The sequence below is a fragment of the Gordionus sp. m RMFG-2023 genome, chromosome 5 (assembly GCF_954871325.1).
Source record: "Gordionus sp. m RMFG-2023 chromosome 5, tfGorSpeb1-WG-v2, whole genome shotgun sequence".
In the NCBI taxonomy this organism is placed as follows: domain Eukaryota; kingdom Metazoa; phylum Nematomorpha; class Gordioida; order Chordodea; family Parachordodidae; genus Gordionus; species Gordionus sp. m RMFG-2023.
This window is the reverse complement of record NC_088779.1, coordinates 13,373,741-13,398,876: the sequence shown is the minus strand read 5'-3', so window position 1 is coordinate 13,398,876 and position 25,136 is coordinate 13,373,741. Positions and strand designations below refer to the sequence as shown.

The 25,136-nt window shown below is 25.7% G+C and overlaps 1 protein-coding gene across 3 annotated transcripts; it reads left to right on the top strand.

Annotated features, from left to right (window-relative positions):
• Positions 1-540: 540 nt before the first annotated feature.
• LOC135930534 (RRP12-like protein) lies at positions 541-15,727 on the top strand. 3 transcript variants are annotated; one of them, XM_065467339.1, is made up of 18 exons: positions 541-700; positions 745-932; positions 3,782-4,144; positions 6,628-7,074; positions 8,114-8,336; positions 8,517-8,923; positions 9,220-9,667; positions 10,276-10,640; positions 11,212-11,383; positions 11,558-11,735; positions 12,622-13,124; positions 13,270-13,416; positions 14,145-14,299; positions 14,345-14,436; positions 14,601-14,792; positions 14,917-14,999; positions 15,059-15,237; positions 15,377-15,727. In XM_065467339.1, the coding sequence occupies exons 1-18, from the start codon at positions 568-570 to the stop codon at positions 15,668-15,670; spliced, it is 4,569 nt and encodes a 1,522-aa protein (XP_065323411.1). In that variant the 5' UTR covers positions 541-567; the 3' UTR covers positions 15,671-15,727. The 3 variants fall into 3 exon arrangements, with proteins under 3 accessions (XP_065323411.1, XP_065323410.1, XP_065323412.1); XM_065467338.1 differs by having other exon boundaries at positions 13,267-13,416; XM_065467340.1 differs by lacking the exon at positions 13,270-13,416.
• The last annotated feature ends 9,409 nt before the right edge of the window (positions 15,728-25,136 follow it).

The following is a 25,136-nucleotide window of genomic DNA, read 5'->3' as shown; positions in this document are numbered from 1 at the left end:
GACATTATTTATTTTTTTCTCTACCCGCCCGAATCATTTCCTAAGCAGGCCCCTTAAATACGCCACTGCTTCTAGCTGTAAAACAGCATCTGGTTTAAAGTTGGGAGGAAAGATTTATACAGTAGAGGTCTCATGATAAAACTTACCGCACTTCCAGCTAATGAGTAACACTTCCTGGCGTTTTCGAGTTGAGAGGAGAAAAATTTAAGGGAGAGGAGTTTGACTTAGAGTTAGACACAGTTAATATTTTGGCCATCTAATATATAATATTAAAACATGAAAATGCGCTAACCTTATAATTATTTAATATATTGTTTGACCCTAGGATAATCTTAAAAAACTGGGCTAACCTATAAAATAGTCAAAATTAAACAATGGTTGAATATAAAAAATCTGGAACAAACAGTCAAATTTACTAGGCTAAACCTTAAAATGGGTACTCAATTTGGAAGTGATATGTGTGATAATAAGTTATAATTTGATTTGATGAGTAACACTTAGCACAAGCCAATTTTTATATTACTATCTTTATTCCTTCAATCCAAAAATTTACACATTTTTTTTTCCATGCGATCTTATAAACTACGTATAAACAATAAAGGCAAAAGGTGGAAAAAGGGAGAAAGCAGTGCATCTAATCCGGCTACAACTAAATTTCGTGAACAAGCTAAAAGGAAATCAATTTTATTAAATAAAAAAAGTATTAATACAATCAATATTCATCATTATATAATTTATATTTAGAAAATCCAGCTTTTACTAGGGAAAATTTAATAAAGCATGATGAAGGTTATATTGGAAAAAAATTGCCCGATAAAAATGCTGATAATTTTACTATCAAAACAAATTTGACAACATGGACAAATTGCTCTAATTTTACTTTTAACAAAATATTGGAAAGTAGTCTTATCAACTCTCAAATTCATAGAGAAGTTATATTATATTTATTATAATATAAATGCCTACTTTTAAAAATATTTTTATATTCCAATTTTTTTGAATACTAAAAAACTCAATTCAAAGAAACATATAAAATCTTGTTCACATGTACTCAAACAACATCAATAATTAATGATCTATTAACTTCTACAAAGAATATTAGCTTTCTATCTAAAGAAATACGAACAGATTTAAATCATATGGGCTCCTCCTGAAAATTCCAATTTAAAATAGTATATCTAAAATTGGACAGTCATTAGCTAATTTATTGAGTTTAAAATAAGTTATAGGATAAAAAATATGATCAAATGGAATTTCTTAATAGATAGAAATCTATATTACCCACAGGAAAAGCAGGAATCAGCTATATATTTTTTGCCAATTCAACAACTTATATCATTTTATAACACTTTTATTCTTATAACTTATATTTCATTTGACATTTAAAATAAGTATATGTAACAAGAATTTATGAAATCAGCATATCTCACATCACACCAGAATGTGGAATAATGAAAATAAGAATATTGAAAAAAATTAATGTGTCCACCAATAATTCTATCATGATGTGAAGCTACAACAGTGCAAATTTCAATATTAAATTTTTGGATTGATATAGGTGAAAATTTGTGATAATAAATCTTATTGAGCAAGATGCACAAGTCATAAAACACAAAATTAATTAATAAAAATAGACTAACATTATTTACAATAAAAACATGTAATGAAATTTTAAATGTTAGTTTATGAATCCACAATTTTTTTGAGCAAATTTTATTAGTTAATGATAACGATTTTATCATCTATAAAAGATTTTAGGGATTTTCATAAATCTGATTTCTTTGTTCATACAATATCTGAAAACATTAATATTGTTGGAAATACATGATAGCAAGTAAGATTAAGCAAAAGATTTTATTAAAATAAAATGAAGAATTAAATTGTGATCGATATATATGAAATTTCTACTTTATATAATATTATTTTAGAATATAAATTTGAATATAAAATAAAATGAAATAACTTAGTAAAAATCACAATATATTTTATAAAAGGTCATAAGTAGAAATCGCTATATATTTTATAAAAGGTTATTCAAAAATTATAATTATTTTAATTAATATTATAATTTATTATAATTATTTAATTTTATTTTAATTAATATTAAAATATTTTTTTTACATCTATAACAGATATGCAAGAAATAAACTTAAACATGCATAAACTGATTGGGCAAAATTTTATAGATTTTCCAAATATGGTAAGGAAATAAAAGGGAGTTCAAAAATTAATTAAAGATTACTAGCCAAATGCTGTTTTCTTTCATTTTATATCTCATCACCTGAATTTATTTATAAATAAACTGAACAAAGTTAATGAGATATTAATTCATGCCAATACAATCAAAGAAATGGATATTTAGAGATGACCTTAAATGAAGGCATTTGATCAGACATAATTATGTGAAATAAGATGGGCATAGTATAACTCCTGAGTGGTAAGATGGAAAAAAAATAAAGCTAAGAACTGTAGAGGATTATTACACATAGGGGTGTACCGATACCACTTTTGGGGGCCGATCCGCTGCCGATATTAAATTCATATCCGTCGATTACCGATTCGATATCATGCATTTTGTAAACATACTAATCGTTTTAATTTCTAATTTATAGATCTAGTGTCAAAATTTCTCCCTTTGAGCCTATTTTTAAAAACGGGCAACTCTAATTTACCCCGAAAAATATTACGGCCTCATTTTGCTCATAGATGGCCCAAGGATTTATACATTTATTAGCGAAATCTCGAGACTCAGACTATATTTTTCTGGATAAAATACTGAGTTAGCCTGGTTTAATCGGCTCACATGGAGCGATTTTGCACCACGACATACATCTACTCACTTATATACTTTTTAATATAACATATATAATTTACCTATATTATAACATAAGTTATTCAAAGTATATATACTTTGAAATCAGTTACAGTTTATATTCATGAATCTAAAAGTATATAAAATATGTTTATTGATAAATCACTTAGTTGTATAAATATTAATTTATTTATATAATAATTAATAAACAAAATATATTATGAAATTGAATATTTTTTAAATTATGACGCCATTTTATCTGATCACAAAATTTTATAATATCGGCTGATATCCTATATTTTAAAAAGGATGAAAACTCTGCCTGATCCGATAAAAATTATCGTTACATCCCTACTTACCTCTTTTTAAAACTTATATCTCACTCAAATTTCTTTAGTAAGCTTTGATATTTTTTAAATATCTATTAAGTTAAGTATTAATTATAAGTGTAATTTTTAAGATATTTAATATTAAATAAAAAATGAGTATTTTTCTAAAAGTGTCTAAAATAAAGCAAAATTGCCTTAAATATAAAAAATATTCAAAACGAGAAATAGTTTTAAAAAATTATTAGTATAAACTCGTTTTCAAATTGTGATATATATTACCTCCAAAAAAAGTTATATTAGTTATTCAACAAAGGTACATAAATGCAAAAACATAGTCTACCATAAGATTTGAGGCTACTGAAAAATGTCTATAGCAGGTATACCACTTAAGGGTTGTTTGAACTTTGAAATCAATTTTGTTTAATTATTTCCTACATATTTTTATTTTTTTTATAATATATTTAAAAAAATATGATACTGTTTATAAACTTTATAACGATTAAATGTTAAATTATTTACTAATTAATTCATAATACTATGTCTTTATATGTATACCCACCCTGGGGAAAACCCCACAATTTTCGATAATCAATAGCTGCTTAAATACTAGATTCTATTTATTTATAATAAAAATATTAAGATATTGACAATATTAGCTACAGTTACTGAAGTTGTTCAAAATGAAGGGGGAACTGAATCTGATTCAGAGTATTTGGCGATACTGATGACAACCTTAAATTCACTTAATGATCGTTTATCTATCATAGCCACTTCTTATTTGGTAAACACAGTGATCAAAAGGGTTTCTCCGGCTCTCCTGGTGTTTAAATTTTCGAGTTTTTGTACCATTCTACTGAAAACTTTGAGCGAATTTGACAATGGCAATAGTGATGATCAAAATTTCCAATCATGCTCCCTCTTTTACAATTCCATATTTGGGTCACTTTCCATTTTATTGAAATCACAATCAGGAGTTACATTGTTGGAATCATATACTCAAAAAGTTTGACATTTTAGTATTGCATTTTATACTGAGATCTCATAAAAATATTTGATAATAAAATTTTAATTAAATGATTTTTAGTTCAAAATGTCCGCCCTGGATTGGAACAGAAGTGTTCCTTCCAGAATATAGCGGTAATGACCGCCAATTTTTTAAATTTTGTTTTACTTCGCGTCCCCTTTAAAATTATTCTCATCGAATATGAATAATTAAGAAGAATATTTGTTGAATATAAAAGTCTTTTCAATTCATATTTTTCGTAAATATTTAAAATTATTCATTATTTAACATATTACTTGAGAAACTTTTTTTTAAAAATATTTATATCCTACATTTATTAATAATTTTAAAAAAAAATGTAATAGTTCCTTTTTTCATTTTAGAAAATATTTTCAAAAATCAAATTTTCGAATCGAATCTATTTGATAATACTATTATTTGATTCTAAATCCAAATCGAATACGAATTATGAAATTAATTTTTTATAGACCTATAAAATAAACCAATACCAAAAGAAGTATTTTAATGTTATTCATTTATTTAAAAAAAGCTTATTAATTCCTAATTCTAAATATGAATAATTTTTTTTTAAATATAATATATCTTGTAGATTACCCATTATATTAGTTTGCTTTATAATTTTTTATTGTTATTATATATATCATTCATATAAATTTTTGTAAAACGAATTACGAAAGTTTTAAGGCTCTACTAAAATAATTTGAATATTTTTAAAACACTATTTAAAAAAGAAAAGTATCCATGATATTGGGCTTATTCTTTTAAGTCTCTATCCAGTATTGATATTGGCTCAAATGGTAGTATCCGTGCATTGCATTTGATTTATGGAAATAAAAAAAATCGAAATCTTAAAAATGACATGCCTAACATATTTTTGAGAAATCACCACTTCTTCATTTATACTTTTAAATAATTTCTCGCGCTATCCAAAATGAATGATCTGTCTGATTCTGATAATAGTATGCAATGGGCGGATTGGATTTAAATATTTTAACCTACCAATTTATGGTTTTTTTTAAAAAAATTTTTACTCGCTCTTTTATTTATTTAAAATTTTATTAGCATATTCGCCCCATTTAAAAAATTAAAATATGCAATATTATGTAATAATATATGCATAATTCGTCCTGCTCATTCCCGTAAAAAATTAAAATTAGCTTGCCCGTTCTATTTTTTTTAAAGTATTTTTTAACCAATCCTCCCAGTTTTTAAACCCTCTCCCTGCTAACCTTTATATGAAAATGATAATAACAGAAGTTTTAAATGAAAATAATGTCCGCATAAAAACAATAGTATATCCGTAAATTCCGGAGATTATATTTCATAACAAGCTACCACCTCTATATTATATAGACTTTATTATTTGGTTTTAATTAATAATAAATCATTTTCAAAGTTTTTATCAAGGAGACATCCCCTCCTATCAGTAAAACTTTTTTAGTGACACTGAATAAGTTCAACCGGCTTGAAGGAATGGTAGAGATTGTAGTTAAAAAATAATTGTTAGAAAAATTATTAAAAATTGTGAAATTTTATTCTTTTGCTAAAAAATTTCAATATTTTGTTTGATAATTAAATTATTTTTTATTTAATATTTATTTAAGATAAAATATAAAATAACTCGAATTAATTAATTTAATCAAATAATAAATAATATTTAAAAGTTATAATAATAATTTATGAAAAAATTAGTTTACACAATTTTTATATTAAAATAAATTATAAAGTAAGATATAAGATAAAGTTTTAAATAACTCAGATTAATTAATTTAATCAAATAAGCAATTTGATTTTTTTTAATTATATAAAAATTAATATTTTTTAAAAAAAGTATCGTTTTCGATAACAATACATGGTGACGACTATACATTTGAAATTTTAAAAATATTGTCGATAACCATCTGTATATAAAATATGTTGGATAGTCGTGATTAAAATGTTATATTAAGTGGGCTTGAAGGACTAAAAAATAAATTGAGCATTTGGATTAAATATTTCTAGTGCCAGCATGGGATAAGAAAGAAAAATAGGCCCGCAGTTACCTCTATTCCAAATCGTTCAATTTCAAAAGATTTACTAAGGGTAATTTTTAAATGTTAGAAATTTCATTTTATCGAAATTGTATTCAATCATGTATAGAGTAACTATATGAATTTCGGACAATTCATTTAACTATTGCACTGCTTTTAAATTATAGATTATTATATGCCGATTTTTCATATAAATTAAATAATACATAAAAGTTCATGTCAAGATGGTCCATAATTCAAAGTATGTGTATTCTATACATGCAGGAATACATTTCCAAGCAAATCAGATTTTTCACTATTAAAAATCTTCAGTAAATGATTTTATAATTGAGCTATAGATTCCATATCTATCTCTTTACGACAATCATAATTGTATTGCTAAAAATTTCACATTTTATTTATAATTTATCAATCAAATATATCTTCTTTAAGGTATTCAATGTCCTGCTTCTTCACAGCTTAGATGAGCGACCAAGAGTGAGAAAATGTGCGCTTAAATCCATACTCAGGATATTTATAGGTCCAACACAAGAACCAGAAACAAGTCACGTGAAAAGCGAAGTTTACCCACACCAACCTCTTATGATAAATATTTTGGAATTTGTGGAAGCTAAAGCAAACGAGTGTACAAAAAAGTTTGTATACACCGGATCCGATAATGATTATAAATGTAACAAGTCCTTGATTTCTATGACTAATCATATTTTGTCACTTGGAAAGGAAGTTTTATGCGTGGTGGCTAAATACCACAAACTCCAAAATAATGATTATAATGACAATAATAAAAATGGCGGGTCCATCTGTGTTGTTAGTGCGCTTATTAAAAAAGTGTTTAATCTAGCATTTGCGATGTATAACGTGCCCTTGGTTCAAAATATGGTATAATATTTTAAATTTTATTTACATTAGAAAGCCTATTTTTTCCCTTATTTTTTTTACCTTGTGCAGGTCTCTAATTTTTATAATTCAATATTGTATCATAAATTAATAATAGAAAAGATTAATAGTTTGAATCTTAATTTTTGTTTAGAAATACAATTTCAAAGAAAAAAATTAATTTTATTTAACATAGAATTATAAAATCGGATTTATATTTTGAATTGCGTTTTATATTATATAAACATTGTTGTCCTCTACAGACTAGATTACTCTATGAAAAGGGGGCTGCCTAAAATGTTTCAATTATTATATTTCTCAATCGTTCAATATATGTTAAATTCTTTCTTTTTCACTCTAAACTAATCGTTGTTTTGAATTTCTCTTAACCCGCCCGCCCACTTATAATATTTTTTAATAATTTACCCGCCCGACCACCCATTTATCTATAAATTTTGTTTAACCGCCCGCCTAATGCTTTAAAAATATTTTAATGACAGGTTTGGCTCTTTTTTTTGTTTATTTTTTATATATTTTTAATGAAACAAATTATTTTTAATAAATTGAAATGTTTTGCTCATTTCGCCTAAAAATATAAAAAATTTACCTGCTCATTACTTTAAAAAAATTTTAACCCGCCCGCCACCCTCCCATTGTTGAAAATATTTTAGAAAACCTGACCACACCCGCCAGATGTATGGGCGAGCGGGGTAAACCCTACCCAATGCAGACTTCTACTCTAGACTATTAAAAATTCCCTTATATTTAAATATAGTGTTTAGAAATTATGATTTTCTTTTTCAAAATTATGTTAAACTAAGCTAACCAGCTTTGCAATAAAAATTAACAAGTCAACATTTTGTGAAAGATCTAGCTAACAAAGAGTTATAACGTTTTACTCGTTTGTCCTGCCATGAAGCATACCAGAATTGTATAATACTGTCGGCTGAGTCATATTTCGCCCTGAAAATAGCGCTATCTTTTGCAATTTTTAAGAAAAACAGTTAAAATAATAATTAATATTCTTACAATATGTTTTCAGACACTAAAATTGACCTGCTTAAACGTGATATCTCAACTTTTCGAAAACTCTTATATTATCGAACAGTCTCCAGAAAGTTCGGATATAACCCTCTCTTCAATATTCCCTCTTTTTGACAAGGAGTTCAATGCCAGAATTCTCTCAGCCCTTTACGAATTGTACCCGAATAACCCTAAGGATTCCGATGATATTACCACTTCTAAATCAACCTTCAGATTATTTAGTTTAGTATTATTACTTAACATAAAATGTTAGATAGAATGTAATATTTTCAAACTTTTAATAGGCACTCCAAATTCATATTTAATGCTTTTAACACCTCTTATTTGAAATTTTTAAACTAATTTTTTTACAAATTATGTTTCTCTTGACCCATAAATAAATAAATGTATATATAATATAGAAACACCCGATGGCAAAGTACTAATTACCTTATGGATCAAATGCTTGATTAAAGGGGTTATAAGCCTAACTGCCAAGGACTCTATTATCGCGAAAAGTCATTTTGCTCGTACTTTAACCATATCACTTCATTACTTACAAACTTTTGGAACAAACGCTAATATTAAAGATCAAATTTCTACACTTCTATGTCACTCCTTTTCCCTTATCCTAAAACAAAACACTAATTACTACCGTAATCAAAATGAATCATACGAAATTCTTAGTTTGAAAAATCTGGTCGATAATGCCGGACAAGGAATCTCTAAATTGATTAATATTCAGAATGGAGGTATTGGAAATAGCGAAAACAAATTTATTGATGATGTAGTTGATTACGCATTTGATTTGATCGCTGTTTATTTCGAGGTTTGTTGAATATTTCATTACCTAATTTCATCTACATGAGATATATTTTCTAAGCCATCAAAAGAATAATATCATAAATTGATTCATAGGAATAATTTTTCAAGTCAGATTAATTATTAACGAATGTAAATAAAATGTTACTTTCCCATTATTTATTTACGAAAATAACTTATTTTTTTTTTACTTAATTTCGGTTACTTATATTAATTTTATTAATTTACCCACCTTAACTAATATTTTGTGTATAATTATTATCCCGAACATGAATTCACCATCATACATAATAAAAATATCAGACAACCTCTTCTTACGTCAAATTCGCTTACCCAACATCGACATCTATTTCCATGCCTTTTTTTTCGACCCGAGAATCTGCCGATAAATTTCCTTCCCAAATCGCGAATCCAATCAAAGTTTTGGCACGTCTTAAAGACGAAATCGACAATACGGATAAAAATAATAGTAATTTGAGATCAAAGATAGATAAAGCTTTAATTGCTGCAATCAAGTCATACGGCCCTCAAAGAATTTTAAACGTGATCCCTCTAAACGTAGACCCAGATGGTATTCATTTTGACCTGAGTCGAAGCTGGTTGATTCCAATGTTTAGAGATGCTCTGCGGTTACCAATAATTACAGTTGAAAAGGATATAAATACTTTGGACAAATTGGAAATTGGATGGGACACTTTCACTCTTTTCCAGACATATTTTATGCCTCTGATTTCACGATTAGGCGAAAAAGGTTTGTATTATATCTTATAATTTAGAGGCCTTTCTTGTTTAATCAAATTATGGACAGAGATCCGAACCGAAATATTGATCCAGATTAGTGTAAACGACTCGATTTTTTAAAAAGATTAATCCAAGATTTTAGCCAAAACTATTACGCAAACCGAGATTTTCCTCATACGTAGATTAGAGAAATCTCGAGGCATACTAATATTATTTTGGCTATGATCTTAATTTTAAATTTACGAAATCAAGCCTTCAATACTAATTCAGATAATAGCGATTCAGGTTCTATCATAAAAATAATGAAATCAGTTCAGTTTATACTCTTTAGAAATCAAACTTTAAAATAATTAGTAGGATATCATAGGGTTCACAGATAAAAGTTCTGTTCAGTTTCAAGTTCGGTATTATTGGTTTATAGGCTTGGTTTGGATTTTAATATTTTATGCGAAGATACTATAAATTATTGATAATAAATTTAAATTTAACAAAATATCGTATATCGGGTATTCAACGAATCGAATTCTATGAAATTACTGTAATTTTATTTTGAATTGGTAAATTTTGAATACGAATGAATTTTATCTACCCTGATATATTTTCTCTTTTATCATGCAGCATCCGAGCATGCAATAAATAATAATCGTGATCTCAGTAAAAAAATGAAGTATCTAGCCGGTCAAATCTGGACACTCTTACCCTCTTTTTCATCTTGCGCTAATAAGTCCGATTTAAAACTTGACGCCTCTACTTTTTTCTATAATCTTATAAAGACTCTTCCATCCGATATTGAAGAAATAAATGTAATTATTTTAAAGTCGTTAAGAAACTTGATCCTTAGAAATCACAATTTTGGAATAATCCGTTACGATATTAATGATGCATTCTTTAAATCCTTGATTCCTGCCCTTTTCAATCTGTATATAAGGTATTCTATATCCACTACCAATAATCACAAACTCTCGACAGCCGAAACCTTGAAGGTTAGTATTAGACTCTTTTTAATATAATAATAGAAATAGCTTATTTTGACTTATTCTTGGACTGTTATTTTAATTATTGAAGATCAACGGTCCTAGACCGAGACTAATATTTTTTGAGAACCACGGTCAGGACCGGTCTTTTATTAATATTTAACATTCAGATAAAATAATTTTTTATGCATTTTTTTTTGTTATTTTTCTAGAGGAGTGTTAGTTTTGGTGAATTTTTATTTTGCAATATGAAAACCACAAGTTTGTCTAAGCATTTTATTTATAGTCCCAATAAACAATTAAGTTAGATAAAAACAAAAATATTTTTAAAATAAGAAAAAGTTAAAAGGGCTGGTCCTGGATCGGTCTTTTTACTACGGTCTGGAATGATCTTTATTTAGATAAAGCTACAAGGCTTAAAATGTTTTTAGATACTTTATCTACTCTGTTATAATGGTGTAATTTCTAAGTAACCTATAATATACCTTTTTTAAAGTTAAACCTAAATAATAATCATTTATTTTAGAAAACACTAACGTTAAAAAAAACACAAATTCTATTTATTCTATTTTTATTTAAGGTTTGTTTAAGCTGTTGTCCGAAAATATATATCCAAGTTTTTTTGCAAAAATTGCGCGAAAAATTAAGATTGGCCGTAACCGACGAAGAAACTTGTAAGATTCCTTCATGGTTAGATATAGCCTTCTTATTAATTCCTTATCTTGATGTTGATCCTGAAAGTAACGAAAAAAGTAAGATTTAACATTTTATATTTTTTTCAACGGGCTTTTTTGGCTGTAGGTCGAATCCAAATGTTTTAGGGGGTAGATAATCCTGTATTTTTTAAAAGAAATATTATTTATTTTTTTTTAAGAATTTTTAAATTATATCATATTTAAATATAAAAAAAAATATTTTTTTTAAAGATACAAATATAGGAAATGCAAACACGATTGAAAATAATGGAGATATTAAACAGTCATTGGATTTTATATATAATTATATTTTGGATAAAATTCTAAGGAACAATAACGATGAAACCTATTATTGTATAATGAGGCGGGATATAATTTTAGCTAAAACCATTCAAAAGAAAGCTTACAAGTTTCATTTTGTTATAGAAAACATTAGTATAGTATCGTTTCAAAAAAATCAATCGCCTCGATTTTTTATAAATTAATTTTTTTAACGATTTTATTTACTAAAACTTTAGAGTGTCAGACAAAGACTTGGATTAACCAAAATTTATTTTTTTATACCTAAAATACCAAATTACACTTGTAATTACACTTATTGGATAAAAAAAACTTAAATTACCTGATTTTATTTTCTATTAAAATTTTTGTGCAATTTCGAATATAATTAAATTATTTTTTTAAAAAATGAGTGGAGATACAAAATTTTATATAAATAATAAACAATTTTTTATTACTTCCCCAAAACTTAATTTTTAAACCTATTATGCAACACATTCAAAATTATTTCCTCTTTTTTTTATTATTAAAAACAAGATAAGGAATTTATATTTGGTTCCCCTATGTTTATATTTTTAATGTCATATAGAAATGACACAAAAAACATTTATTTTATTGGCGATGTTTGCTTTTATTTATTTTTTTAAAAAAAAGCAATATTCATTTTTCCTTTTGGTATTTTTTTTAAAAATAGTATTCATTCTTTTAACTTAATATAAATGGTAAATATTGCATAATATGTTTAAATGTGATAATTATATTAAATAATGTTATAAGAAAATTTACAAGGAATGCAATTATTTTCTTACTTCTTTGGGCGCTTCGTCACTCATTCATTTATCATAAAATATAATTTATTTAAAATGTTTTGTTTAATTTTCATTCTTATTTCCCTATCTATACTAATATATTTTTTTAATAAACTTTTATGAATAGCTTTAAAGAAATTATATTTGTATATTTATATAGATTCAATATATATTTTACTTACCCATTTATTTTATCATATTTTATAGAGTTCTTCATGCCCTCTTATCCTTCCCAGTTTCATCCCGACTTATCAACAAGACCTCCCTTTACCATTCCTTAACCCTGGCCCGTTCTTGCACATACCCTCCCAGCCTACCTTATAGATTCTCATGCTTTACTTCTTTAATCTCTTTAAACCTTCATACAACGGTGACTCTTTTAGAAGCCGTACGTGTAGTTTATGGTTCTCAAGCTGCTAAACGTAACGCGCTTACCTATATAAGCACTTTTTTGAGTTTCGCCGTTTCTCCTTGGAACGCCGCCAAAAAGACGGACTTGGATAATGACATCTTCGAGAATGTTGGTGATTTTTTGAAAAGAACTCTAGTTAGACCTCTCCAAACGTTTATGTCTGAAAAGAACGACAAAAATAGCGAGGCTGATAAAAATAATATGTTTGTAGATATGGAAGGTGATGAAGACATATGTGAAAATGATGATTGTGAGTGGGAGACTAATAGTGAAGGTGATGTGGAAATAGAACAAGCAGGTTTGTTATAATAGATTTTTCCTAAGTTTCACTTAAAATATTTAAACATATTATTTTAAAATAGTTTTATAAATAAATGTTTGTTTATATCTCTAAAACTATTAAATGTATTCTTATCTCTTCTTGATATGATTTTAAAAAGAAGAAACTAGTGAAATACAATCGATGGATTCTATCGCTACTTCAAATATCAATATTTTTGCAATAAAAAATGCACAAGAAGCAGTGGCTCGTATAATTACCCTCTCATATTTTTATAATAAATCAGATAACTTCGAAGAAAGCCATATGCGTAAATTTTATAAAAACTTTCTTATTTTTATCATTTAATAAAAAAATTTTTGGAGGAATTTACGTAAATTTTGGATTAACCATAAATATTTATTATTATATTTTAAAGGGTATTTCAATGCTATGTTAAATAATCGTTTGCTATGTTTTTTAAATTAAAAAAAATAATGATCTGTTGTGTTAATTAACACATGTTGTTAAATTTCGAAAACTTCTAAAATTTTGTATCCCGTAAAATATCAGATAAATTACGATGCCCAATATATTTTTCTTGCTGATACCATAATTCAAAAAAAGTTTAAAAAAAAATAAATATAAAAATTGACCCAGTTTTATTTCCACAAAAATATTTTTGAAGTTTGAATCATAATTTAATATTTTGTAAATCTTATTTCCTACTCCACAAATATTTTAACCTAGTAATTTTACCCTAACTTCGAAGAGGTTAATTTCAGAAAAAGGTTGGCCTCTTGGGAACCCAACCTAGTGGTGCTGTGTCTCGAGATCTTTATCCCTCTAAGCCAAACTTATTATTACATAAATTATTTGTATATAATGATAAAATCAAAAACGATTTTAGAATATTTATTTATTAGGCTTGGAAAATAATTAATTATCTAGCTAAAAATTATAAAATAAGTAATACAATTTAAAAAATTTAATAACATAAACAAAATATGGTATTTTTAATAAAAAACCAGAATTTAATTTGTTCTATTTTTTTAACAGGTTTATCAGAAAGGATGAAATGTGATATACTAAACGCCGTTATAAGCTTTTTAAGTTCTTCGCATAAACTTATAGTCAAACATTCTTTAGAATTCTTATACACCTGCATAAAACATACGCCAAAATCATTGATATTAAAATATAGTGGAATTATCGTAATATTTATCATATTATATTTCACACTATGTTAATTGTTATAGGTTTCCAATTATTCCAAGATACCCAAAAATTTCAAAAGAGTTTTCCACTTCAAACTTAAATTGATAATGGTTAAACTTTTAAAAAAAACAGAGTAATTATTGTTATTTTTATATATTATCTATTAAATTATTTGCTTTTATGAATAATTCTAAAATTTTCTTTAATATCATATAGAAAAAAAATATTTATATTATATCTGTGAGTGGCATAAATTATATATATTTTTTAAACTTGATTTTGATTTAACTATCTAAGTTCCGCCTTATTAGCTACCTTCGTGCCTCTGGAGTTTAAACCAACGTTTGAAAAGATTCGCAAAATGGAGAAAAGAAGAGCGCACAAATTAGCTGAAGTCCCGAAAGTCAATGGAATACTGAAAAAATCTAATAGTCATATAAATGCCGAAATTGATGAATTAAGTTACGATCAACCTCGACAAAAAACTAGGTTTGACTTTTTTTATTATAAGAAGAAAAAAAAATTAAAGTAAATTGAATAGAAAATTTATTTTATTTTAAATAGGACAATAACCTTTATATCTTTTTAAATATAACACATATATAATTTTCAGAAATTGCCTAAGTATCGAAGAAAATATGATTGGCGATAAAATATTTGATTTACTTGACCCTGATGATGCTGAAAATTATATCGGTTCGTTTTATATAATATTATAACCATCAATTTTTTAAAAATAAATTCCAATATTATAGTGCATAGAAATCATAAGAAATTGAATGAAATAAGCAGTTTGCCTAAGGAGGCGACTAAAGAATTTCCTGTATCGAAAGATGGGAGGATGATCATTGGTTTAAAAGACATTAACAAAAAAAATAAAGATATTAGCCAATCATGTAAATCGCCAAATGAAGACGAAAGTGATATAGAAAAGGTTTTTTTGCCACCGCTTCAAACTTTATGCTTTTAAATTTAACAAGTTTTTAACCTATGTTATTTAAATTAAATTGATATTTATGGCCATTATATTTTCCTATTATTCAATATAAATTAACCTTCTTATCTGCATTCAGATTGACGAGTCCGACATGGTCGCATCAAAGAGAAATATGAAAAGAATTAAGTTTACCTCAAATTCGCTTCATTCGAATAGCAATAATTTTTCAAAAAACAAAAGAATTAAAATACAACAAAATAAAAAGAACGATTTAAAAATGCAACCTTATTCGTATTTACCTCTCGATAGAAACTGTTTAAACAGAAGAAAACAAGCGAAATCTGAGACTAAACTTAAGGGAATCGTAGGATCCGCTAAAAAAGGTGCCCTAGCCGGCAAAAAGTGCAAAAATAGAAAATTAAAATTTTGAATCCGAAGAATATGTTGTTTATTAAAATTTATGAGAATAAAAATTTTGCAAAATATATTTTAGAATTTCTTATATTAAAATCTGGATAGTTGTAGAGAGTAAAAATGGCATCCTGGCTACCTCTGCCGTTATTATAATTTCATAATTAAATGAAGAAATTGATTAAAAAATTTTCTTAAATTCACATTACCATCTACATCAATAAGCTCGACTAACAATTTTTTCTTTTTTCAAATCAAAGATCACAAATTTATTATGAAAGCTTTTATGAGATAAAACTATATATACCAAATTGATAACTCTTGTAAATAATGGAGGCTATGAAAAATTCTTTTAACGACAAATTTTACAATTATTGTATTAAACTCATTAAAAGCTTTACTAGAGAGTCGGAATTTATTAATAATTTTATTAATAAAAATCTTTTTATAAATTGATATGTACATTAAATTTATATCAGATCAGTAAACTTTAATTTTTGAATAAGCTGTCCAATTAGTAATATCAATTAAAATTCAAAATATGTTATAAAAGCCGATCCTTTTTTTAATATAAAAATTGCCTGATATTGTTACTATTTTAATTTTAAGCTTTTGGATTTTTAAAAATGTATCAGAATATTTCTTTACTATCTTTTCTAATAAAATAAGTATTTCAAAGCGTCATACTATTTTGATTCTAAAATATTCTATTCTTAAATGGATTTTGAATCTATTACTTTAAATAATATATAATTCTATTTAAATTAGGATTAACTCTATAAATAATCATAATTCATAAATTTTTTATATAAAATCAAATTCAAAATATTTTTATTTGTCTCTTATAAAATATAATAAATAAATAGACAAATACGTTTTCATTATAAAAATAGTGGTGCTGGGGGATAAAGTATAATTAATTAGGCAATTATTTTAAAAAATTAAATCGATTTTCAAATGATATCGGGCTGATAAGATTTTTCTCGAAAATAACCGATCAGATTTGTCGGACAACCGTAATAAAAATGAACATAGATAAAAAATGATAATTTTTTAGTATTGGCGATAAATAAGTAGAAAATGCCAGCAAAATAAATATTTTGGAAAAAATAATTCATTTTTAGTCCGGTAAAATCATCGAATTTTTTTAATTAGTTCGTATTGGGAAATAGAATCCAGGAGCCAATCTATGTCTAATATTAATATTTCAATAATTAATTTATTCGAATTTTTGACGAAATAATCCTTTGCTTGAATGATTTTACAGGGATTGATTTTGTAATATTTCAAATTCGTATCGAATCTATGATTTTTGACATCACTACCCTCATAAGTGTTGTTAGCTATTAATTGGTCGAAAGAATTAATATCGTAATAATAAAAGCCTTTTAAGTAAGTCAGAATATTGCACTCACCTTCATTGATATTTGTATCTGCTCTATCCTTGTTATCTTTACTGCTGATTGGTAGGAGTATAATCGTTTTACAATTATGAAAGATTTCCGAAAGTGTCGAGTTGGGATTAATTTGGTTTGAATTTAGTTCCGCGGACGACGATACATCCTTGACCTCGTTCTTGTATGTAAAAGAGCGACGACTAGGGTCTCTGATAATTATTTGACCTTGGCCTAATTTTATTAGGGTCAAAATTTCTGATTTGCTAGGATTGGGGTGCTCAAATTGTCCCTTTAAATAAATTTTTAGTCCATGAAATAATCCTAGAATCTGTTTTAATATATAATATAAATATCTTATAAAATTATAATTACTTTATTTTCCTTGGCGATTCTACCTTTAATAGGTGCTAATTTAGTAGAAAAATTTCTATCCTTCGTAATGCAGCCCTCAATTTCATATGGAATCTCACCCATCAAATTTTGATTTTTAATACATTCATGTAACCAGATATCACTGACAATCCATTTCCCACTCAAAACGCACATTAAATATTTTAAGGTCCTTTTGGTAGTTTTAGCACATATTTGAGTTTGATTATCATTATTATTGGATATGTTACTATTAAAGGTTACTAAATGAGACACTGAAGGATCAAATTTTTCTACAAATTTACATTTCGAAAAAATTTGAGAAAAATCATCAGTTATTAAAGGGGATTTTAAGGAATTATCACTTGAAGCTAATACATTATTTTTGTTGCTAAAATCAGTAAATTTTTTATATCCAGATGTAAGTATAAACAATTTGTGATTATTATTTTGTTTTATTTCAGGATCGAGAGATACTAGACTAATATTTTCTTTAAAGTTTTCTTGACAAATCGATTGATTTTGTTTAAAGTCATTTAATAAATCTTTAGCTTCTTCAGAGTATGCATAATCATATGGAGTCAATCCACTATCGTTTCTGATAAATAAGTATTTTTTAGACGATTGTAATCATGATTGAAAGTATAAAATATTTTTTTCGAATATAAACAAAATTACTTTTCAATTAAATAAGATATAACGTTAGGGGAAATACTTTATATGGATAATATATCCTTACAAGTTAGGATGTTATATATATTAATATAAAATTTGTATAAATCTTATTTGTTTATATAAGACGTTCATGTCAACTCCTTTGGGCAACGTACTAGTAGAATATTATTTTTTTAAAGCTAAAAGATATGCCAAATATCGAGCTTTGCAAAAGGCTAGTATTTATTCGAGATAACCAGTATTTTCTTTTCATTATAATTAAGTACATTGCGGATAACATATTTAATTAATAATTACTTAGTTTTAATTACAACTATCATCAAAAGCTCAATTTATTTCAAGATCTAGTGTGGCCGTATTAGCCTAACATGAAGAGTAATATTCGAACTTATATGTTTGATGGTAAAAGTTCCAAACTCGATCTAATCGTAATATAATAATGTCGACAATTAAATTTAAACATTTTGATTTAAAATAAAAATTAATTTCTCAAATATACCATCGTCTCCGTCGGTTTGGTGTATTAATACAAAGAAAAAAGATGTTCAATAGGAGCAGAAGATAGCAGATTTGTATTAAGCCGAATATGGTAAATTCCATATCAAATTGACAAAAAAAGTCGATTCTCAACCCGACCCCCTTCTATTTTTCTTAAATTTTGCATACTGGGAGTAAATACTAAAACTAAGAAAATATAAAATTTTACCTCCCAACACTGCTTACCCGCTAATATATGGGCGTTTAAAGCGCGGAAAAATGGTAAATTTTTGACAAAATAATGCACTTCATTTACTTTCAAATATCTCGATATATAATTTAAATTTTATTATGTAGCTTAATAGTTCTTTAATATGACATAAAAATAAATATAATAGAAATCTGATTAATGTCGAAAACCGGAAATAGCCATAGAATTTTTTTTCTTTAGATAGATATCATACTGCTTTTGTACAAAATACTAGACTAGGATGAACATGGCTTTAGGAGTTATGACTCTTCATATGGCTAAAATGAACAAATTTAACATAAATATTGTTGTATTATTGCGTTACAAAAAAATGCATTATTCAAATTTAAATAAATTCAAACAAAAATAATGTTTTATTAAAATTATTAAGTTATTATTTAGATCCCAGTCTATGTGATAATTGTGGATTTTTCATACTTTAAGAGTTTTTTTAACAATTCGGATTTAACTTTTTTATTTTTTCGCCTTAATTTTCTTAACTTTTTATTTTTTACAGATAATTTTCTTAATTTTTAATTTTTTTTATTTTTAACTTTTTTCCTTTTATGTCAATTTATATAGATAATAAAGAATTTAGTATTTAATTCAATTCATTTTAAGGCCCCAAAAGTCTCAACTACAACAAATATTATCATATTTAAATTTCATGAATAATTATGAAATAATGTTTATTTAAAAATTATGTTTAAATGATAAACCCTTACTCTTACTTTTTTTTTATCCTTAACAAAATTTTTGAGAGGTGGCTGGTATAATGTGCTTTGTTTAACACTTTAGTTAAATTTTGTCTCGAAATTACCTGACAAAATAATTCTAAGCATATTTATAACTTTATTTGCCTCAAATTGCATAATTAGTAATTACATATAATACAATCAAAAATTCATAATTATATTTAAAATATATTATATATTAAATCAAAAGAATTGAATAAATTTTGACTTTCATTTTGTTTTCGTTGGAACTTTTGTGTTCCAGAAATTTTCTTTGCTCTCAAAAACCGGCTTTACGATAATTTTCTTAATATATTCATTATTAATCACAAATATATAATTTACCCCATGAATATTATTTCTTACATAGTTAAATAAATTCATTGTTGTCAATATGTGATGTTCATATGGGCGTTGCAAGCTTGCTCGAGCTGCCAACCGTTTAGTAACGCCCACCAAACTGTAACAGGGACTTATATCATGTGCAGTTACAAAAAATGTCACTCAACCTTTATCCCAAAATCATTTTCATGATTGTAGAGATTAATAAAGTCTTTTTATTTTTATATTGGGTATCAGAAAAATAATAAATTTTGGCCACTCTATCAAATCTTTTTTTAAAAATAGGATCAAGTTTGTTTTAAATAAATAAAATGCACATGTGTTGTGCTAACAATCTGATATAACCACTAAATTTACATGTTTTATTGTAATAAATCATTAAAGGGTGGATAGTGGCCTGATTATTGGTCAAATAAATCCTTGTGCATAATCCTGCATTACAAATACATAGTTTTCTGAAAATTCATCAATAACTAAGAATTCGCCAACATTTAAATTTAAAGTTGCGAATTAATGATTATCGTAGCTATAAAGAAATAAGGAATCATATTGTTTAATTTTTCATGGGCAAAATTCATTGTTGAATTTTAATTTTGGTAGATTATTAATATTTAAAATAATTTTGTCAAGTTATTTCGAGACAAAATTTAACTAAAGTGTTAAATAAAACACATTATCCCAGCCACCTCTCAAATGTTAGAGATAAAAAATTTTTTAGAAATTTATGTTAAATTTGATCAATTTTAGCCATATAAAGAGTGATAACTCCTAGAGCCATGTTCATCCCAGTCTAGGATTTTGTGTAAATATAAAGCAATGTGATATCCATCTAGAGGAAAAAAAATACCTATGACTATTTCCGGTTTTCGCATTAATTTCTATTATATTTATTTTTATTTCATTAAAGAACTATTATTAAGCTACATAATAAAATTTAAATTATTTCTCGAGATATTTGAAAATAATTGAGGTGCATTTTTTCAAAAATATACCTTTTTTTGCGCTTTAAATGCCCATATCTTAGCGGGTAATCAAATTTGGAAGGTAAAATTTCATTTTTTTTCTTAGTTATGGTATTAATACCAGTAGACAAAATTTAAGTTAGTTGATTTGATATAGAATTCGCCATATATATCATAATTAGAGATTTTGGCAATTTTTTAAAATAGAGTCGTGAAAATATAGAACTATTTCAATCTTAACATCAATCAAATTTTTGCAGGGTATCAATTTTGTTCCATAATTCTTAGTTTAACATTTTATAAAGGTTTAATTCCTTTGCAGTTCTTTTTGAAAAATTTATATCGGTTAATTACGGTTTTTAAGATCTTATTTTTGAATTAATCATAGTATATATATTTTTTAATAGATATATAAAAATATATTAACCCTTCAATACTCCGGTAAAAAAATGCTCTGGTGGGGTTTGATAGACCCCAATTTCAAATGTATATATCTCCTTTTGTATTTATTATTTTGATTTTAATATTGAATATAAGATAGTACTAACCTTAAACTTGATAAAATATTTATTTTAATTTATTATGCTTATTAAAGATAAAGAGAATAATTATGTGCCAAAATTTTCTAAAAAAAGCTTACCTTTTTAAAATTTCAAATATCAAATTAAAAAAAATAATTTATCCATCATATCATCATATAAATTTATTCTTCAATATAAAAAAACAAGATCCATTCAAACATAAAAAAAATATAGGACATTTAAATATGTTAATTTTGATATGTTTCTTCCATGTTTGACAAAAATATTTAGTTTTCTCATATTTATTGCTAGGACACCCTACTCTTGAGTGGGATTTCTATTTTGAACTTTGCCTAATATAATGCAAATAGATTCCTTCAAAAGTTAGGGCATGAGAATTTTTATTGTACTCTAAATATGGCTTAAGTTACATTAATAATTTTTTATATGAAATTACTTCTTATAGTGTATATTTTTGTGTTGCTATATTATATAAATTAATTGATATTATGTTTAGAAGTGTAAACATTGGGCCATCGATTTGACCTTAAAATTGAATCATTCTTTTTCATTCAGTACACCATTTTGCATACCTTTAGTCATATTATCAAATGTTATAATTTCAGGTTTACTTGTGTCATTTATATCAACATTTTTATTATGGTGGAAAGTTGATAGCATTATGACATCCTTTTCTTTCTTTGGATAAGATAATAATGTTATTTTTTCATATTCAACTCAAATATAAAAAATGATATTATATTTTAAATAATTTTATTATATTTCCTTTCATATTCTGCAAAAATAATGATAAATGATAAAAAAAAATTTTTAAAAAAGATAATTAGAATAATTTATTTAAAAATTTTTTTTTTAAAAATTACCTATTTTCTTTGGTGTCCCACAAACCGCAATCAGTCACAAAATGCCTATATCTTAAAAACTAGTCAACCAAAATATATGAAATTTGGAATATAGATTCTAAAACATATTTGATGAAAACACTGAAGATTCCAGATCATGATAACAAACCGTTTTTATGTAATATCAATTATAGCAAGTCAGTCTCATATAACCCACTGGAGTATTGAAGGGTTAAAAATATTATTAAAAATAATAATCAAACAATTAATAATTTTTTTAAAACTATAAAACATGAATTAAAAACAAAAAAATTAATCCAAAAAAAATTGTTAATTTGAAAAAAATAAGAGATTTTTTTCTCAGTCCACAAAAATGTTTTGTAATTATTAATTTAAGCCATAAAAGAAAATTTGCCAATACCAACAAATGGTATTGTCACATCTATGATCAGGGTGTTAATGTTACAGTTCAGTTCCATTCTTTACTTTAAAATGGTTTCTGTTCTGATTATTTTTGAATATGAAAATTCATCAGTTTTTCCCAGTTTTTATTATCTCTAATTACTAAATTAATCATAATATATTTTTTATTTGGGCCATAATAATATAATAAAATATTCTTAAAATAAAAACCAAGCAAAAATTAAAGAAAATAAGTTGGGCCTTTTCTTTTATCAGAAAACATGAATTAGAAATAACAAATTACTATTATCTTTTAAATTATGCAAATCATTTAAAATCAATAATAAAAACTATCACCATATAAACATTTATAAGAGTTTGGTTCTCTAATTTTGGATTATAATAATTCATTATGGTTTTGTGGTGTGGTCTAACCTCTGCTCATGACATATTTATTTTTTTGGGGAAAGGGAAAGTGTGAGGAGGATATTTATTTAAGAATATAATAATATTAACAAATTTTAGCTAACTTTATATTCTGGTCAGCTCCATAATTAAGCAAAGATCTAGCACATTCAATATGATTATTTGCAATACAATCATGTAGGGGTGTTTCATTATTATGTCCAAATGCATTTATGCTTGCCCCATAATGAACAAGAATTGGTATAATTTGATGATTACCATGGTTGCAAGCTTCATGAAGAGCAGTCCAGCCAGCAAAATCTCTTGCATTAATCAAATCATGTAGTTGTGGGTTTTTAGCACTAATATCAGAGTAATAACTATGTAATATTGATTCACATTTTGTAATATCTCCCTTTTGAAATAAAAATAGTATGAGAATTTAGTAGTTTTCTAACTTTTTTAGCTGCTTGATGTAAAGGAGTTTCACCTTTGATATTTAGCTTTAATATTTTATTCTTATTAATTGGATAAACTTTTCCAACTGTTTCTAAAGTATCTATTAATTTTTGCATATTTTGTGGATTTATTTTAGTCGATGCTTCATTTAAATCAATGTTTTTTTTATTATAATCTTTTTCAATTGATTGATTTTTATCAATGAGTAACCCAGATTGATTAATTTTATCTTCAAAATATATTTAATTTGTATATTTTGAAATTACTTTTAATTGTAAGTAGTGTATCTAATTTATTATAAATATGCACTATATCTTTTAGTGTTGAATCTTTTTTTGCAGTGTCTTTTTTTTTACATAATAAACAATTTCCAGTATTCATTAAACATTTCCTTACAATATATTTATAATGATATGTATAAGATATATTTACCCACAAAAATGGTGTCTGCATTTTTTATAAATATATGGATTCTTCATTATTTTATGACTAAAACAAAATATTCAAATCCATATAAGATGATTTATTTACCATTTATAGCATAGAAGAGTTTGTTTCAAGGGTTCAATATCGTCGTTGTTTAAAGCCATGGTAAAATTTAAAAAGCAGCGCCACCGTACCCGCAAGGTGTATATTAATTTTTAAAATTCAATTTTTTATATTATTAATTAAAAATTCACATAATAATATAGAAAATATAATAAAATATGTCATATGTAAGTTTAAGTTAAAAAAAAGATTGATACAAATGTATATTTTCATAAAAAGAGACATTAAAAAAAAATATCAAGTGGCGAGGTCGGGCTATGATGTTTTAAATATTTGATAATTAAATCTAATTATAGATGCGGCGATTTTCTGCTTGAGGTTATAAAATGGAGAAAAATATGATTTTTTTATTGATTTGGATATTATTTTGAAGAGATCTAATGCCGCTTGTCCAAAAGAGCAGGTTGATGTAGCTGCTATGGGAACAAAGTGGTTGTCACACATGAGCAGGCGCGTAACCAATGGGGGGGAAAGGGGGAAATTTCCCCCCCTCATCGCAAATTTGACTATTTTCATAAATATCATTTTAAGCTAATAAAAATTTTATCCCCACCCCCCAGACCCCCCCCCCCCCCCCCCACCAATCAAAATTTTACAAATATTTGAATATCAATTTTCCAACATATTATACAAAAATATTAATAAAATGTAAAAATATTTAGTCAAAGAGATTGAAATCAAACGATAATTTATAAATAAGGCTGAGCATGAAAAAAAGTAGAATGTGTCGTTAGCAGCGATATCATTATTGAATTCAATTGATCAATCAGAGTTTATCATTGCTGCTAGTTGCATCATTAAATTATTTTTAGCTCACTACTTTGTAGAAATTTACAAAAACCAAATTTAGATTTGGTTCAAGTTATTGATTTGGCGGAAAATATACATGAACAGGTAGATACAATAAGAATGAATGTAGATAAATATTTTCATAATATTTATCTAGACGTTGAATCGAAGGCTAAATTTTATGATATAATACTAATTAAACCTCGTCTAGCACCTAGGCCATTATTGAGATGAAAATAAATATTGGCTCAACTGAAGAATATTATAAAATATCCATTTTCATCCCATTCT